Source organism: Globicephala melas, chromosome 1 (assembly GCF_963455315.2).
Source record: "Globicephala melas chromosome 1, mGloMel1.2, whole genome shotgun sequence".
In the NCBI taxonomy this organism is placed as follows: Eukaryota; Metazoa; Chordata; class Mammalia; order Artiodactyla; family Delphinidae; genus Globicephala; species Globicephala melas.
This window is the reverse complement of record NC_083314.1, coordinates 98,408,227-98,428,234: the sequence shown is the minus strand read 5'-3', so window position 1 is coordinate 98,428,234 and position 20,008 is coordinate 98,408,227. Positions and strand designations below refer to the sequence as shown.

The following is a 20,008-nucleotide window of genomic DNA, read 5'->3' as shown; positions in this document are numbered from 1 at the left end:
AGCTTTTAAGTTTAATTAGGTCCCATTTATTTATTTTTGCTTTTATTTTCTTTACTTTAGGAGAGAGATCCAAAAAATTATTGCTGTGATTTGTGTCAAAGAGTGTATAATCTAATTCTAAATTTAATGACAAAAAATGTAATCTGTGGCAAAAGACTTAGTTATTTCAAGAATTATTCAATATGTAAAAATTCTAATACCTTGAGGTAATAGCAGTGGAATCTGGCTTATAGTTTGGTCCACAAATGTGATGACTCCCACACTACAATTTATAGGGTTGATTCAGTTCCCCAGTTCTTTTTCTGGTAAATTGATTACTTTTTGCTTTTTGGTTTAAAAAAAAAAAAAAGCAGTGCTGTTTAAGTAAGGAAGATGCCAACCTTCTGAAGAGAGGAAGTTTCCATGTGAAAATTTTTGTATATACACTCTTGTCTGGGGTATGATCATGTGAGCAAGTGGCTCAGGATAAGGTCACTGGCAGAGAGGAGGTCAAGGAATTGAGGGGCTTCAGTATTAGAAGATCATCTACAGTAGTAGTGTTAAAGAGAGTGACGGTAAAATGCAGAATTATGAAAAATAAGAGTGAGACCTGAGGGTCTGTAGATGATTCTACAAAGAGTTGTAACACGTGGTGAAACCTGGTGACAAGAGGTTCAAAATTGAGTTGTGGCACCATTAGGATGAAGGGACAATAAGTAGCAACGAAGAGCAGAGAGTACCCAAACTGACCTTCACACACAGGTGTTTGAGGACTGCTGGGAGAGGAAATAGCCCTCTTTTGAGAGGGGAAGTCATGTCCTTCAGGGAGAACCAGGTTTCTATTAGACCAGGTTCTGTTATTGAGCAGAGGTTTTCAGCTCTGATTGTGTACTAGGATCTCCTGAGAAACTTTAAAAGCAATACTGTTGCTGAGCCCCATTTCAGACCAACTAACTCAGGATCTCTGAGGGTAGATCCCAAAAAACAGAATGAAAAATCAAACAAAAACCCAAAAAACATCTCTCCAAGAAATTGAGCAAGGTTCAAAAACTAGTACCATAGCCATGTTTCAGTTTGATCAAGGTGAAGGGGACATTGAGAGTGAAGGTTAGAAAGGTAGGGGATTTTGCTATGACAGATTTTGAGTTCTAGAGGATTTTCTGAGTGGGAGTCAGAAGTCTGAAAGTGGATGTGCAATGCCATAGCAGATTGGAGTGACCTACAGTCCTAGGTTTCTTGGACAATAAAGATGTCAGACTTGACCACAGGCTGTGATCGTTGGACCGTGGGGATTGGGGAGGCAGAGAGTTTTTGCCAGGGGCACACAGAGTTCTCTGCCTTCCCTTTCACTCTTCCGCATTAGACACAAGGAGGATAGGGGAGGGAAAAAGCTTATTCTTAGTAATCAAGACCCCCTTTTGACCCCTGCCAGTGGGAGTAGTGATGAGTTAAACCACAATCCAGATTACATTTTTTTTTGTTTGCTTTATTTCTCACTTTTTTGGATAGATAACCAAAATGTCAACCTTGCTGAATATTTCTGTTTTTTTTTAAAACAGCATTGACTAAGATACTTTATAAAGAATTGTGAATTCTTGTTTCATGGTCATCTCTTATGCCTAGGGAAACTGTATCTCAGGTTGAACAGGTGTATCTTAGGAAACCTATATCTCACATAGATGAACATGTTAGGCAGTAAAAATCCTCCTTTACCGAAGGAGGATTCAGTATTAGCTTGTAGTTTATAGATGGCATTCAGTGAAAGTGGAATTATATTGACACAGCCTTCCTGATGATGACGTGAAAGGCAGGAGCAGTTCTCTCTGCTAGGGATTAAAGCTCAGCATGATTCTGTACTCTAGCCATTTGAATATCTGTAAATTGCTGGTAAGATAAGACTTTACAACTCCTGTGTCTCTGAGGGTCTAGGTTATAGAAAAGAAAAATCTACAGTGTCAACATGAACTGAAGACCCTATATGGTTTAAGAATTTGGTACATCAATAAAGTGAACATAGCATATATATGTAAAGGATAACTTTTTGGAACTTAACTTCTTTTTCCTTATTCTCTTTTTATACTGTAGTACTTCTGTGGCATTTAGGGGAATCAGAACTTACACAGAACTGGAACATCAGCAAATTGTCCAGTACACCTAATTTAATCAAAATCAGTGCCTATGTCATATATAGCATTTCAAACTTTATGCCTTCTTTACTCAACTCTGTTCCCTTAGGCCATTACATCACTCTCACAAGGCATTTATTTTATTTTTCTGGCTGAAGCAGTGGGTGTAGGCAAAGCTCTACAGGATGTTTTGGGGAGACTCTAAAGGCAAGTTACTTATGAGTGCAACAGATGTTGATGATTTTTAGGGAAATGCTGACTTTATATTGTGAATCTCTATCTCTCTTAGGGAAAAGTAAGGAATTTCCAATTGCTTGCTAGCTATAAGAAGGGCTAAACAGCCTTGCTCTAAAAGTGGAACAATAAAATTCTGACAAAGAAAAATCTAATGAATATATCTCAGTTCTTATTAGAAAGCAAATTTCTCTCTCAGTAGTTTAGCACTCCACGAGTATGAATAAAGGAAGCGATAAGAAATCCAACCTCAAATTTCAAAATACTTGTCTTTGTTATTTGATTTTTAAAGAAAGGCTGACCACAGAAGTGCAAACAGATACTATCAATCTTTCCTACCATTGTTGGTCTAGCATCATTATTATTAGTAGTAGTGATAATAGCTATAGAAAGTCTTGTAATAAGCATATTGTTCCACTGTTACCTCTTGACCAGTAAAAAACTGAGGTATTTGGCTTGTGTTATTGTAGACTCAAGACTTGGAATTTCTCTTAATCAGCTACTTAATCATTTGTGTTTAAACAAACATGTATTTAATTCTATTGTGACTATAAATATAAAAAGTTCAAAGCAGTTCAAAAGCTAATTAGGAAATAAGCAACTAAACTATATCAAACATTAAGATGCACAGTCTGGAGTTCTGACTGAGATAATTGTTGATTTTCAACTACTGATTGATTGATTCATGCATTCAACTGTTATTTATTGGGATACTACTCTATTCTTGGCACTAATTTAGGCACTGCAGATAAAAACATGATTAAGGCAACCGTGGTCCCTACCATGATGGAGCTTACTTGTTTGGCATTCTATGAAAAGTAGAGAAAATAAGCAGATTCAGTGACATGAAATTGAATCTTGCAGCTGCGTTTGATCAAGAAGCATTTAACAAAGTGGTCCATATCTGCCTCCTACTTTTATGAAATTCATGGCACACCTAGTCAAGTACTATGGACTGCAGCATTCATAAAAGCAGTCCCTAAGTCTGCCTTTAATTATCTTCAGTGTCCACAGTAATTAGTACCTAGCTTATTTAATAGGTACACCTGGAATTTCATAGATAGACCATAAATATTTCCCCTGACTGAGGGGATGGATTGTCTCAATTTAGAATCAGCTTGTGTATAACCTAAACTTATTGTTTTCTTACTGAGCTTTATTTTAGTTTCTCCCTTTGTCTGATTTCTTTCCTTCCTTTTTTTATTACGCATTCTGATCCTAACTGTCCTCCCTTGTTTTGGTGGAACTGAAATATTGGAGTTTCAAGAAGCTTTTGTTAGACATAATACGTTTCAAAATCAGCCTAAAGAAAGCCCCAGGAAGGTTATGGGCCCCAAGGAGGAATTTCATTGTAGTCCAGAGCTGTTTATTCTTTAACAAATAGTCCAGTTTCCTTTGGGGATTCATTAGAGGAGGTTCTATTTTTTTCTTTTTTTCTTTATTGTTATTTGACATTTGAAGTTAAGAGTTTTTTTTTTTTTTTCCGGCTGTGCCGCATGGCATGTGGGATCTTAATTCCCCAACCCGGGATTGAACCTGTGCCCCCTACATTGGAAGCACAGAGTCTTAACCACTGGACCACCAGGGAAGTCCCTAGAGGAGGTTCTATTTCTTAGAACCACTAGAAATTGTATCATTCCTCCAGAGCAAAATAAACAATGTGAGTTGCAGTGATATGTTGGTTCAAATATGGGGTTTATTTGAGGAGATTTTATAGCATCCTTAGTCAGCTTCTGACAAAGGTTGGTCTAACAAAACAGCTCACATATAGTTGGGAAAGTAAGTAATTAGACTGTAAGGTCAAGGACAAGGTTTTATGTCTGTTCGTTTTATAAATGTGACCTAGTCCTTCCCTGACAATCATTTCACCACATCACTGTATATTCCTGCAGAAACAAAAGCCACACATTTCCTTGCGAATTTGTCTGACTCCTGTTTTTCTTTACATTTTAATATTGATGCTCTGTATGGAATTATTTGGACTAAGTGAGCTTTACATTTGGCCAAGAGGCATTAGCAAAGATTCTGATAACAAGAGAGGAGTGAAAACATTCAGAATGTGGATATAAGCTTAGAGGAAAGAAGGCTTATATTATGCATGTAGACTTTATGACTGGGCCAGAGGAAGTATATTGGGTAATAATGGAAAGCACATTTGTAAATGACAGGTGGATTTAGTCAGAGCAACCTGAAATTGATTTAATGGGAAACAGAAAGCTATGATTTCCTAATGAACAGGGAGTGTCATAATGCTTTATTGAGGTGAAACTGATGGAAGAATGCAGGTTAGATTTTGTGAGAAGAGATTGGAGACAGAGATATCTGCCAGCAACGTTTGGCATTTTGTAGGTAGAAGATGGTAAGACCTTGTATTATTTACCTGTGACATTGGGGTGAGTCATTAAGATGGAAGAAAAATCCTTTGAAAGAAAAAACAACGTATTTTTTGTATTTTAGTGAGAGTTTGGGCATAGGAAATCAGGGTGGTGGAAGAGTTAAATATGTCTAGAAGATATTAGTGATATTATTGAAGAAATACAGTGATTTCGCTGGTCAAGTCAGCAACATAGAGAACTTACCGTTTGCCAGGGAATACTATGCTAATAAATGATCCCAGGAGACTCAGAGTCCAGGATGGGAGGCAGACAAGTAAACAGATACTCACTTGTAGTAAAAGTGCTGTGATTGAGGCAGTTACCAGGTAATATGACAAAACAAAAAGGGAGCAAATAGCGCAGCTGAGGGAATAGTTAGGAAAGCTTCCTAGAAGAAGCACAATCTAAGCTCATCTTTGAAACGTGGGCAAGAATTAACCAGATAAGAAAGATACTACAGATAGTGCTATAGTGAGAAGGAATAGCAGGGGGAAAATGGTGAGGAGTGAAATCGAAGTATTTATTTGTTGAGGATGATGGAGGGTTGTATGTATTGTGTTAAGGAGATTAGACTTTATTCCCTAGGGACACTTGTGTCAGAAAGATGAGCTCATTTATGGAAATGCCACCTTTATATTGATGGAGCATTTGCATTATAGGTACCACCTATAATGAGGGATCCCTATGGAAACCTCAAGCTCTAAAGGGCAGCTTTTGAAAACTACTGAGAGCCCAGTGCTTTCATTTACAGAAACCAACAAACTTGCTCAAAGACATGCAGTTAGATCTAATTTTAGAACAAATATTCTGCCTTCTGGAAGAGTTTCTTGCACTGCAGGAAGAACTGATCTTCACTAATGTTACTTAGAAGGTGAATTTACTTAGAACCATTGACAGATTAATGAACATCAGATTTCTTGTTCATGCACCCTCTGAAAACACAGAATAAGGAAGAAGGGGTAACACGTGAGAGGAGAACGATGACTCTTTCACTTTTCCCGGACCTGGTAGCACATGCCTCTTTGATAAAACCCTATTTGTTCTTCCAAGACATATATTTCTAAGAGATGTCTTTACTTACAGGAGAAAAAAAGGCAAAATAGGGAACCAGAAACTGAGTGGGTGAAAATTTAAATGCTTTTTCCTTTTAAAAAAATGAGTTTTAAGGTGAGGCTGCAAATGACCATGGTAGCTATAGAAATAAAATTTACTTTTGAAATAAAATTTATTTGAAGAGATCAGTTTAACCAAAGAGTAAATTAAGCCCCGTTTTGTCTTTATGCTTCTTATATTTAAAATCTGACCTTAGTAAGAAATGGAAATTTATTTTCAATACAATAAATTTGGAAAAGTTAATTTCTTAGGATGTTCTCAGAATGGAACAATGTTTTTAGATATAGGAAGGTGGTCACCTTGTCATTCAGTCTTATACTTCTTTGGTTATTAATGTTTACTGTGAGATTATTCTGTATCAGACACTGTGCCAGGAAATATAAGGAATATAACTCATTGTCCCTATGCTTGAGGAGTCCACACTAACTTGGAAGAAACAGATAATTAAAATGTGATGTAATAATTTTGATAATATAAGATCAGTACTTTGAGAGAATGACGTTTTCTAAGCTTCAGAAATAAGGTGGTATTTTAAGTGAATTTTGAATGATAAATACAAATTTAGAGAGTAAGAGGTCAGTCTTAAATATGAATTATGAGGAAAGGTATAAAACCCACCATTTAATCTGACTTGGAAAGTGGGGAGCTTGCTTGATCAGGAAGTATTCTATAAAGCCATAGCTGATCGAAGTGGCCCTTGGCCAAAGCAAAAAGTAAAGCTGATTATATAGGAGAGGAATCAGAGGTCAGTAAACAGAAGAGGTGTTTGCAAAGAGGGCATCTGTTTTTCTGGGCATGGAGATGAAGATTAGAGGGTTGATTGAATAGAGCAGGAAACAGTGAGAGAACCAAACAAATTGGAAGATAATGGTTGAGAACAAATATCTGGAATAGCATTGATTTAGATTTTAGATATGATTAGATTTATTTATTTATCATAGTAATCTGATAATAGAAGGGACAGGTGTGTTTAAAGAGCCAAAGGTGTGGTAGAAAACAAGGTTGTGGATGGGATGGTATTTTTGTTAACTGGGGTAGGAAGGAAAAATAGATTGGGGGGCAGGTGAAGGAATGATAAGGATTTTGGTTTGAAACATACTAAGTGTGAGGTGCCTGTGAACTATCTTTGGAGAAATATAAACATGGAAACATAAATGTACCGTTTACTCATTTGTGAAATCAGAATGATATGTTTTGCCCTCCCTATTCCATAAGGATATTGTAAAGCCTTACATGAAAGAATAGAAATGAAATAGCCTTGAAAAATGGAAAACAATGAAATGGAAAGGGTTCTTTATATTTGTTTAGTGTACATTTTCTAAGGAAGAATGGCAAAAAAAAAAGCTAATAATAAATTAATTATACTTTTAAACCACTTTTCTGGGCCAGACTTTACCTGAAGGACAAGAATGTCATTTGAGTATAAGAACTCATTACCTATACAAAGACATGTTCAAATTGTTTTTCAATGTGTACTACATCTTCCAAGAATAGTTTCTAATGGAGTTTAATAAAGACATTGCAGATATTTATTTTTATTATTTTTGGTTCATAACAGAGTGGAAGTTAATGAATCTCTTCTTAAGTACTTAGGGGAACAAAAAGAAATCAAACAAAATATCACTGATGGAAGCAGCCTCAGTTATCTACTCAGCATGATTTTATCTGTATAAACATGACTAGGGTAATTTTTTTAAATAAAAATTATTTTTATTTTCTGTAGCTGTTGATTACGTGCATATCAACCACAGTAGCTTCTAAACCAGGGCAAGTGTTACAGTCTTTTCTTTTGCTGTTTATGCGTTGCTGCGGTAGCTAATTTCAGAAGAGGAGTTTGCAGTTAAATTTGATGGAGCACACTACATCTCCTCAATTCCAGTCAGATTCTAATGGTGCTGCTAAAAGGCTGTGTTAGAACTGTAAGAGAATGTTCTCCAGATTCCAATAGATGTAGGACAGGCCTCATAATAGAGACTCTTAGCCACTAAATGTGGCAAGAGTGTGCTCTAAAGCTGGATCACAAAAAAATAATTGGATTTGGTCCAAATATAAAAAAAGTCCCTTTAGAGGTTTTGTTTTGTTTTGTTTTTAATAGGGAACAACTTAATCTTGGTGTTCTAATGAAGAAAAAAATTACAGGTAATACTAGGATGTTAATTTCTTTCCTCTCTGAAACAAGCTAAATTCTTGAGTATTGCAAGACAGATGACAGACATTCAGTGCTTGTCATAAAGATGCTTAATAAATTTGGGATTAAAATTTCATTGACATAGTGGTGATCTTTTGGGTCATGGCTTTCTTTGAGAATGTGATGAAAGCTGTAAGTCCCCTACATAAAAGAATGTACAAGCACACACTAAATTTAGCATATATTTTCAGGGAGTTCAGTCATCATCAGAAGTGTATCCTTGAACTCCCAAGTTAAAAAAACAAAAAATGAACAAAACAAAACAAAACAAACTTCTGAAAAGAGAAATATTAAGAAATATTTGATCCATGGATTTCTAGGAATGGAAAGGAAGAAGTAAAATTTTTTGTGTGGATCAGATGGTGACATTTCATTCCTTGACTGAATTTACCTTGACTATCCCACCTAAAGATCTCCTATCCCACCCTGCCCCTAGTAAACACCCAGTCACTCTTTATGAGATAGAATTATTCCCTTTATAGCAGTTAGTACAATCAAAACTTACTTTTCATTAATACTTTTGTTGCTGCTTGTTCTTACTAGAATGTATGCCCATGAAGACCTTTAAAATGGCTAATGCTTCTTTTCATCAGCTCAATTTTTGCTCCATTTTCAAGACTTTTGTCATATAGTATTTACTTTCTGATAGTATCTGAATGATATGCAATATTTCCAAGTCTGAACTGTGGTAAGAATTATATTTTATGGCAATATTTTAATTATTTTTTTTAAAATGTGTGCAGTCTCTTCTGGGAAGACTATAGCTTTCGTAGGGATGTAACTTTGTACTGAACTGCATATGTGTGTATGGTTTACCAGCAGATTTCTTGCAGCTCTATTCCTGAGATCTCTTTCGTATTCACCATTTTGCTTCATATCTCTAACTATGAATAATGTTTTAAGATGGTTATAGTTATGAAAAGTACTCTGTACTCTTGACAAGGTACAACTTTATGTCCTTTTTCATATTATTTTCAAGTCATGTTTAATGTTAATTTATACTTGTAAAACTTATTTGGCAATCAACGAACTGAGCTTCAAAGAGGATACATCTTCTGCCAATTAGTTTGACGCTTTGGAGACAAGGCAGACTCCAAACATGATTAAAGTTGCTCTAACCCTGATGAAGAGGGATAAACTATATCACATAATATTAAGGTATGATTCAGAAAAATCAGCCTAGTAAAGTCAGTTCGGGGAGGATTTCTTTCTGACCGGTTAAATAGTAGAGTAAACGCTTTTCTTTATTCAAGAGATTGCCATCAATTGAATTCATTATTTGATAGAAAAATAACTAAAAGAGTTTGGTGAAGTTGGTTTTTCTTCCATCAGCTAATGTTTTCACAGTGTTTTTTCTAGTTCGAGTTCAACAATTCAAAAGAACACATTTTATTAAGCTCAAGACCTTTTATGAAGAGTAACTGATTATGACAAACTATCAGCTAAGAGATTTACGCTGAGCTTACTTAATTTTAGAAACAGAAATCATTCCATGATCTTGATTTCAGTATGGATACAGCCTACTGAACTGAATGATATTTAGTGTCTCTGAGCCTTTCTAGAAATGACTGTTTCTAGCTATGAGCAGTCAGAGATTAAGGCTTTGTTTCAGCCTATAGCATCTAAATTTTAATTAATGCTCCCTGCCTATTGTGCTAGGTAGACCACTTTTAGTAGCTTTTCTCATGGTCCACTAATCATGTGATGATGGAGAGGCAAAGTATGTTTTGTCTATAAATTCACATTCTTTTATATTGTCATAGGAACTCAAATTGTACGTTTAGTAAAGGATATAATCATACCTACCTTGTCAAGTCAGCAAGATGCCATTTTTTATTCTTTTTCAAAAATATCCATATTTCTAGAAGGCTTGGCTTTTAGAAACTCTGTAATGTCAATAATTTTTCATATTTGCTCTAACTCGAAGGTATACTTTGAATTTTGCTCTCAGTTGCATTCAAATTTAGCATTTGTAGAAGGAAACAATTTGGTAATCCTGAGTGCTCAGATAGGGTTTTAAAAAAATCTTTTTAAGGAGAATAAAGCTAAGGGATTATTATATGTGTGTGTGTATGTGTATATATATATATATATATATAATATGTATAATTATACATATAATTTACCTTAGAAAAATAACTGGTTTCATTTGTTGATGAACATAAGTACAATTTTATATTTATACTTCTAAAATAATTCTGTTTGAAAAATTTGTAATTTTAATTTTGGTAGTAATTTTCAGATGTAAATGCCGTTTTCTTGTTAGGACTAAGAATCAATTTTATGAAGAAAAGATGTCATCAGAGAATACTATAGATTATAACGATGAAATGACTCTATGAGTATGATGATAGGAACCAGAGATTCTGAGTTCATGGTAAATCTTACCACAACCTTATCACTATATGGCATGTGGCATATAGGCACTTGTCATTATTTTCTTTTTTAATCTCTACATATTGGTAATGCACTAACACTGTCATTTTGTGAACTCATAGATGTAAGTGAGGTGCAAGTAATAAATATTATGATTCAAGTGCCACAAATACAAATGTCACACAAACATAATCAGACCATGATCATATTATTATTATTATTATTTTTTTTTTGCAGTACACGGGCCTCTCACTGTTGTGGCCTCTCCTGTTGTGGAGCACAGGCTCCGGACGCGCAGGCTCAGCGGCCATGGCTCACGGGCCCAGCCGCTCTGCGGCATGAGGGATCCTCCCGGACTGGGGCACGAACCCGTGTCCCCTGCATGGGCAGGCGGACTCTCAACCACTGCGCCACCAGGGAAGCCCCATATTATTATTTAAATGACATGGAAGTTTGTTAATGATATGGTTAATTCAGAAAATTCCAGTTACACAGTTCACTTAGAATTAAAACTTTCTGAGCTTGGATTTCTTTATGGATTGGATTATGTGTATGATTTTAAAATAGTCATTATTTCCCTCATAAAATTTATTTTATTTGGTGGAGATTTTTAAAAAAGCAGTGATTAGAGTAAGTTCTTATTTATTTCAGGCACAAACTGATAATAATTTACTAAGAAAAATGCTTTTAAACTAAGTGTTTAATGCAAATTACATTTTTAAACCCATGTCAACCCCACTTCTAGTGACAATAATAAAATCTGTGCCTGCTCTAGCAGCACATACACTGTAACCTGGATGTGGTGATGAACCCTTACATAGAAAACAATAAAGTGCTTTACAAGCCGTACATCTCACAAAAAAGCTGTGATCATTGAGGTTTTGAATTTACGTGATATCATGTTACATTATTTTTTTAAAAAGTAAAGAAGACCCAGATATCTGCTAGAGGCCGTATACTAAAAACTCATTCATTTCTGAAATTGACTTTCTTTCTTCATACAAACTCTTGATGTACAAAGTATTGACTGATTATTTTTGTGGTGTGTGTACAATGACAAGTGAGTCCCATAAATTTTCTAACTTTCAGAAACAGAGGAGAACATATATAAATGTTTAAAAGAGAAGACAGCATTGCAGAAGAACCCAGAGTGGTCATTAAATCATGCTAATAACTTTTTGTAGGCAAAAAAAGAAATCTTTGTTAAATTTTAACAATTTTGAGATTGAGTTTTTCATACTACAGTTTTGACAGTGAGATATTTGAGAGTGATGTTTTACTTGTGACATTTGAAATGAATTACTCTTAAGTATTATTTCTTTATACAATGCCTTATCTGATTTATTATATCCTTACTTTACAAAGGAAATGATGATATTGCGTATGTGTGAAACTAAACATTCACAACAGTTTAAGTTATATATTATTTATTATAGAATATGCTTTTTAAATTGTAAAACCAACCCACACTAGTTTCCATAAAACTGCCTTAGGTAAGTATGTGGAAAGTACCTCCAAACTCAGTGATATGTTTTATATATATTGATTATATGTTTTTGGTGTTATTAACATAAAATATTATTAAAGCTTTATTTTTTGGTTACAATATTTCTGCACACAATGAATCAGGGTAACAGGGGGTTGCTGTCCCATCTTGTTTTCTAAATTGGTTATTTATACAATAAACCACACAGACAACTCCCAAGTTTTCCCACAATTTTCTTTTGCACAATCTTGCCAGTAGCTCTCCAGAATTTATAAGTCTAGATGACATTACAGAAATTTTATTTTTAAGAGTTTTCACATGTGCTTCCTGTACTTTTAGAGTCCTGACACAAGAAATTACATTATTGCCAGTTGTGTGTAAAATTTAAGTTAAAACATTAATATATTTAATTATAAAGAACAGAATTTGAATGTGTAATAAATGAGTAGAGTCAACTCAAGTCAGTTGTGACTCAACTGCATCTTTGCAAGCAACTATATGGGTTGCTTTCAGTGGAGTGATCAGAATAACTCATCCTTACTGAATCAATTTTAGGATTCCATGTCAGTGGTCCTGTAAACTTGGGGTAAAATAAAGACTCTATTGTAAGGAATCTGGTTTGATTTTCTTTTTAGTTTATAATGCTTATGTAAAGGGATAAGCTGAGAAGATACTTCCTTTTTGACCACTCTTGAATAGTGACCCATAATGATTACTGAGATTAAACTTCAGTGTATTTTATAAAAAATATTACTTACTTTCACAGAAGTGAAGAGATACAGTTGCACAATGGTGGTTACAATGGTAGAAATACCTATTGCCAATAAAATGTTAGCAAGAGATTTAAAAATGACTGTACAGCACCGCATCAGAGAACTGTATAACAGCAAAATGATTAATAATATTTTCTCATATAAATAAGATCCTTAAATCGTTTTTAGAAATAAATGGGGGGGAAGTGCTTTTTTTTTTCCTAATTCCTACCAAAATATTTTCTGATGTGGAGCAAAAGACAGTAAAAAAATGACAGAGTTAAAAAAAAAAAAAAAGACATTTCATGCATTTAAGCCACCATTAATCTCTGACTCTAACATAAGGCAGATCATTAATCTTTTGTAAAACTATGACTTTAGCCACTTAAGCTCATTTTAGTGCTTTTCATGACAAGGACATGATAGGCCTTGTAAATTTAGGAGTTAAGATGTGTTTCCAACAGGTTAGTTTATACAGGCTCAGATGTTTTTTGAAACACCAACTTTATAACAAAAAATGCTTTGGAGAAATGATGAAAGTTATTATAAAGAAAAACCAGAAGGGGTCCTATAGAGTTTATCACAGATGACACTGTTAGATCAATGAACACAAATTGCATTTGCTTATGTGTCATCCTCAGTCTTAATGATGTGGAAAAGGGTGACATTGAATAGGACCTGGTGACCATTGTTCCAGGCATAAAGAGCTCTATCTCTTGCATTGTAGTCAAGCATGGATATGTGAAAGTATTGGTTATGAAAGGGAATGTCCGTGTACTCATATGTGGAGGTTTTGGTGGAATAGGAATAATACACCTTGGCTCCAGTTAAGTGGGAGTTGGTGACATACAGTGTCCCACAGATCATGAAGGATTCCCCCGCACTTCTCTTGGGATAGCCAGTGCTCCAGCTCTTCATTACCTCCAAGGTATCTTTGTTAAGTTGGCTGATGACAATATTGCCTGCATTCTGGTTAGTTGCATACACAGCCCACAGCCCGATTTCATCAGCCATTAGGTCGATGTCAGAGAACCCACCCCATGTGTAAGGGTAAACGTTGTGAAAACCAGCATACTCCAGGCTTCTTTGGGCAAGCACTCTCCCCATATCAAAGCTGTATTTGATGATGATGTTACTCTGATACTTGTTAAAATAGAGTGAGCCATTGTAGACAACATGGTTAGTTCCTGCCCATTTGAACGGGAGGTTGTATGTCCTTGATTCGGCCCCGCTGACAAAGTCTGCAATTGATTTGTACTCACGGACAATTTTATTGTTAGTATAACTGTCCATGTACCAAACCTGGGAAGAAGGAAAAAATGAAGTAATTAAATTCTGTACTTTTTTGAGAATTCCAAAATAAAGACAGTGAGAATCAGCACATATTAATATTGTCATTCTCAGGCTCTGGAAGATTCTCTTACCACTTACCTGTTGCAGTTTGATAGTACTGCAGGCTTTGGCAAAGATAGTGACATGGTCTGTGTGGAAAGGAAACAACTAAATGTACTGCCTTGAAGTTGATTTGCTTTTTGTCTTTTCTTTTTTTGTTGTTTTAAAAATTTTTTACCATTCAGTGCGTATCACTGAGTGAATCAAACATATATCAATGCAAATCACATCACTTTTTTCATTTACCTGATCAATTTGATTAGTAATAACTGCAAAAAATATCACGTTCAGAAAATTTATTTATTCCATCCCTTGCTCTGAAAAATATATGGCTTAATTTTGAGCATTCAACTTATTTTTCCTTTATGGATAACAAAGAACCTTCTAGTAATACTTGTTCATTTGATCAGCTTATAGGTACAACCACCTTTTAATGAAATAATTTTACTAACTGAGCTACTAAACTTGCTTGGATGTAACCCTTGAAAATCCTAATGTGTACTGAGTTCTGTAATAGAACATAGATGGAGCTATGGTAAGTCTCTAGTGTATTGATTTTCATAATAGAGGCATTGCCAAATACCCTCTATGATGTTTTCTTTAAAATTACCCCTAGATTCTAGGTATATTTTAGCTTTAGTGAATTGGGTAGCTCTTGAGCTTTTTTACTTATTTAGTTTTTTTTTTACACTAAGGAGCAAATTCTAGAAGGAATGTACAGAAAAATTTGTATACTTGTAACTAGCCCTTTTCAAGCATAAAACAGTAATAACCAATAAAAAATTAGACTCACTATACTGATGAATTATAGGATAGAACATTTTACTAAAATAAGTTTGCCATGTATCTGTAGATATGTTAATATTATCAAACTGAAAATATTTGCAAACAGTGTAACACTTTTCAAGTTGAAACTAATATCCCTGAAAAATAATGGGTAGTCTAGTAGGCATAAAGCTTAAATAAAACATAATTCTAAGCAAAGGCATTTGAGGAAGCAACATACTCTGTTATTTTTTTCAGATGCTAAGGGATCTGTCATCCAAGCGCCAAATCGGGTTCCAGATGTCTTGACTGTAACTGGGCCTGTGATTTTCATCAGTTTGCCACATGCTGAAATTAGAGTAACATGAACATGTTGGGTGAACATGGCAATAATTCCAACACACATACTTACACCAAGAGCAAAGAAAGGAATCTTAAAACAAAGCAAATAGAATTAATACCACATTCTGAATAAATGATCATTCATGTGGGATGCTATGCATTTAACTATAATTTGAACCATGAGTAGTTGCTTTTTCAGTGCTCTAAATCTAAAGTGTGGAATTTTAAAATGGGAAATTATTTATACAATCTGGAAAGAGATAAATCAGGAACGTCATTATCATTATACCAGTCCAGCTGCTGCTTCTAAGTAAAGAAGTCAGCAAAATTAAATTTTCCATGATGCTGTTTACCTGATCATCATCTTCCCCTCACCTGACCCTCTCTGCTCATGCTTTGAGACTTTGGACTACTTATGCAAGCCAGAAAGAACTCTTGTTAAGTCGATTTTCAGTTTGTATTGGTAAATGAGCAGCTCCTGTGAAAGTTATATTTATAGAATATAATAAAAAAAATGTAATCACAATCTACCTGAAAGACGTAGAGTTTTGAAAGGTAAATGCCTTGTGCAAGCCTGATAGAGCAGCCCTAAAGATATAGGGAAAACCTCCCACAAAACTCAAGCCCTCATACCCTGTAGTCCCATGCAGTGAAAGATGTAGAGTATCAATTGATGTAATACATGATAAAAAACTAGTGACTTTCTTGAAAAATTATATTTTTATCACTCTATCTATGAATAAAATCTTAGGAAAAGCTTGGACTTCATAAATGCCAAAGTCTAAACCAAAAAGAAACGCAGGCATTTTGTGAGATTTTTACAACAGAATAATTTAAAAGTGATTTATCATACACATTGTGAAAGGCAATATAACTGCCTGTAAATGTTGACTTTTGGTCTAAACAAAGAAATTTTCCTATCCATTTATACTCCTCTTTTCTTTGTGTTCTTTTTTTACTTTAAAAAAATTGTTCTGTATGGCCCATGTTTCTTAGATCCTCCTCTGCCTATCCTTAGAACTGATAAATTTCTACTTAGTGCCTGTCAGTTCCTGTATGTTTGGAAGGGAAAGAACAGATCCCCAAAGCAAATAAAGGACAAAACTAATTGTAACTTAGGGCTTATCTTGCCTCATTTTTCTCTATGTGTGTTCCTCATAAGAATAATTTGTAACGGGCAGAATACTAAGCCATGCAGTTAGAAAGATGATGAACGATAACATTATATTTTGTGCTATTGCTTCAGTGATAACTACACATTTAGTAATCTCCAGCTTTTCATGAAACCTAAACCGAATATATTTTTTTCTTCTTTTTTGAAGAAACTAGATGTGATAGCATCTTTATATATTTTATATAAAGGAATTACTTTATAACTTCCTAAGACCTGTTAAACTGAGCAAATCAGAAGTCTTTGTGGCATTGTCTATATTGAATAGCAAGATCTTCAGTTAAACCTATTTAGAATATATTAGCTCAACTTGGTATAAACACATGAACAATATGTGAATAAAATAGTATCAGTTTGAACTAGAAAAAAGTAAATGTATCCTGAAAGAATATAAGTTGCGTATATTCTCTGAATGCACTAAATAAGTGAAAGTAATATGATCTTTAATGATGACCTACATAAATATTTCTAAATTCACAATGGTAAGTGCATGAAAATTTAAACTATAAGTATATGGAAATAAATAGAAAGACATTGCTCCCCCTAAAAAACAGCACAAATAAAATATGTGACTTCTTCTTTATGCATGAAAAATAAATACTTTTGTTGAACAGAATACAAATAGCAAAAATAGATAAAATATGAAAAGTAACTGGCTAAGATGATGGTGCTTTTATCTCCTTTATTTTGCAAAATCTCATTAAAATGATAGTAAAAGAGTAAAACATGGGGGAAAAAACCCAAAGCAAAGAGAATGGTACAGAGCCATTAGTGGAGAATAAACTTTTCGTTTTTAATAAATTTATTTATTTATTTTTGGCTGCATTGGGTCCTCGTTGCTGTGTGCAGGCTTTCTTTAGTTGCAGTGAGCGGGGGCTATTTTTGTTGTGGCATGCAGGCTTCTCCTTGTGGTGGCTCCTCGTTGCGGAGCATGGGCTCTAGGCGTGCGGGCTTCAGTAGTTGTAGCACTCAGCCTCAGTAGTTGTGGCACACAGGCTCTAGAGTGCAGGCTCAGTAGTTGTGGCGCACGGGCTTAGTTGCTCTGCGACATGTGGGATCTTCCTGGACCAGGGCTCGAATCCGTGTCCCCTGCATTGGCAGGTGGGTTCTTAACCACTGCACCACCAGGGAAACCCCACTGCACCACAAGGGAAGCCCAGAGAAGAAATTTTTAACAAATTTCTGGAAGGCAGAAAGTGATGGAGAGTGGTAATTAAAGGTGTAGGATGAAATAAAATGCACTAGTGTCTAAGCATAGGAGATAAGAGCTGAGGATGGAGCTGCTCTGCCTTGAAGAGAAGTAAGGGACACCTCGCCGTGACACACACGTGGTAGGAAAACTGATAAAAGGATTTACCATATATTATGAATCTTCCCTGGAGCCTTGGGAGATATGTTTTCTATAAGTGGAGCATAGGTGGATTTTATAGTTGGATTTTTTAACCTAATGGGAGGAACCTTTGTCTTTTAACATAATATAGTTGAGGACTATATATGGAAGTAGCTCCTTAGAGGGCACACAGCCTTGTCTGGAAACAGTGTGGAGGAAAGAAGCCTGTACCAGTTGCAAGGGTTCCTGATATACTAGGCTGCTTAAAGTTGTCCTAGATCATTTTTATTAAAATCGTCTTCGAAGATGGTGGAGTAGAAGGATGTGACCTCACTCCCTCTTGCGAGAACACCAGAATCACAACTAACTGCTGAACAGTCATCGACGGGAGGACACTGGAACTCACCAGAAAAGATACCCCACATCCAAAGACAAAGGAGAAGCCACAATGAGACTATAGGAAGGGCACATTCACAATAAAATCAAATCCCATAACTGCTGGGTGGATGACTCACAAACTGGAGAACACTTATACCACAGAAGTCCACCCACTAGAGTGAAGGTTGTGAGCCCCACGTCAGGATTCCCAACCTGGGGGTCCCACAATGGGAGGAGGAATTCCTAGAGAATCAAAATTAGAAGGCAGCGGGATTTGATTGCAGAACAACAGGACTGGGGAAAACAGAGACTCTAGGAGGGCACACACAAAGTAATGTGCACATCGGGACCCAGGGGAAGGAGCAGTGACCCCAGGGGACACTGAACCAGACCTACCTGCTAGTGTTGGAGGGTTTCCTGAAAAAGTGGGGAGTGGCTCTGGCACACAGTGAGGACAAGGACACTGGCAGCAGAAGTTCTGGGAAGTACTCCTTGGCATGAGCCCTCCCAGAGTCTGCCATTAGCCCCACCAAAGAGCCTGGGTAGGCTCCAGTGTTGGGTTGCCTCAGGCCAAACAACAAACAGGGAGGGAACCCAATCCCACCCATCAGCAGTCAAGTGGATTAAAGTTTTACTGGGCTCTGCCCACCAGAGCAACAGCCAGTTCTACCCACCACCAGTCCCTCCCATCAGGAAACTTGCACAAACCTCTTAGATAGCCTCATCCACCAGAGGGCAGACAGCAGAAGCAAGAAGAACTACAGTCCTGTAGCCTGTGGAACAAAAACCACATTCACAGAAAGATAGACAAGGTGAAAAGGCAGAGGGCTATGTACCAGATGAAGGAACAAGATAAAACCTAAGAAAAACAACTAAATGCAATGGAGATAGGCAACCATCCAGAAAAACAATTCAGGATAATGATAGTGAAGATGATCCAGGACCTTGGAAAAAGAATGGAGGCAAAGATCGACAAGATGCAAGAAATGTTTAACAAAGACTTAGAGGAATTAAAGTACAAAAAACCAGAGATGAACAATACAATAACTGAAATGAAAATTACACTAGAAGGAATCAGTAGCAGAATAACTGAGGCAGAAGAACGGATAAGTGACCTGGAAGACAGAATGGTGGAATTCACTGCTGCAGAACAGAATAGAAAAAAAAGAATGAAAAGAAATGAAGACAGCCTAAGAGACATCTGGGACAAAATTAAACACAACAACATTCGCAGTATAAGGGTACCAGAAGGAGAAGAGAGAGAGAAAGGACCAGAGAAAATATTTGAAGAGATTATACTCGAAAACTTCCCTAACATGGGAAAGGAAATATCCACCCAAGTCCAGGAAACACAGAGAGTCCCATACAGGATAAACCTAAGGAGAAACATGCCAAGACACATAGTAATCAAATTGGCAAAAATTAAACAAAAAAAAATTTATTGAAAGCAGCAAGGGTAAAATGACAAATAACATACAAGGAAACTCCCATAAGGTTAACAACTGATTTCTCAGCAGAAACTCTACAAGCCAGAAGGGAGTGGCATGATATACTTAAAGTGATGAAAGGGAAGAACCTACAATCAAGATTACTCTACCCAGCAAGGAACTCATTCAGATTCAGTGGAGAAATCAAAAGCTTTACAGACAAGCAAAAGCTAAGAGAATTCAACACCAAAAAACCAGCTCTACAACAAATGCTAAAGGAACTTCTCTAAGTGGGAAACACAAGAGAAGAAAAGGATCTACAAAAACAAACCCAAAACTAAGAAAATGGTCATAGGAACATACATATCGATAATTACCTTAAGCATGAATGGATTAAATGTTCCAACCAAAAGACACAGGCTTGCTGAATGGATACAAAAACAAGACCCATCTATATGCTGTCTACAAGAGACCCACTTCAGACCTAGGGACACATACAGACTGAAAGTGAGGACATGGAAAAAAGATAATCCATGCTAATGGAAATCAAAAGAAAGCTGGAGTAGCAATACTC

At 35.8% G+C, this 20,008-nt stretch overlaps 1 protein-coding gene across 4 annotated transcripts in view; it reads right to left on the bottom strand.

Annotated features, from left to right (window-relative positions):
• Nucleotides 1-12,913: 12,913 nt before the first annotated feature.
• The window catches only part of OLFM3 (olfactomedin 3), a 194,576-nt gene continuing 187,481 nt past the window's right edge, over nt 12,914-20,008 (bottom strand). For all 4 annotated transcript variants that reach the window (XM_060302026.1, XM_030868838.2, XM_060302036.1 and 1 more), the window contains 2 exons: nt 15,028-15,134; nt 12,914-13,931 (listed from right to left, as the gene is read on the bottom strand). In XM_060302026.1, the coding sequence (XP_060158009.1) occupies nt 13,254-13,931; nt 15,028-15,134 (785 nt within the window). In that variant the 3' untranslated portion in view covers nt 12,914-13,253. The remainder of the gene's footprint in view (nt 13,932-15,027; nt 15,135-20,008) is intronic.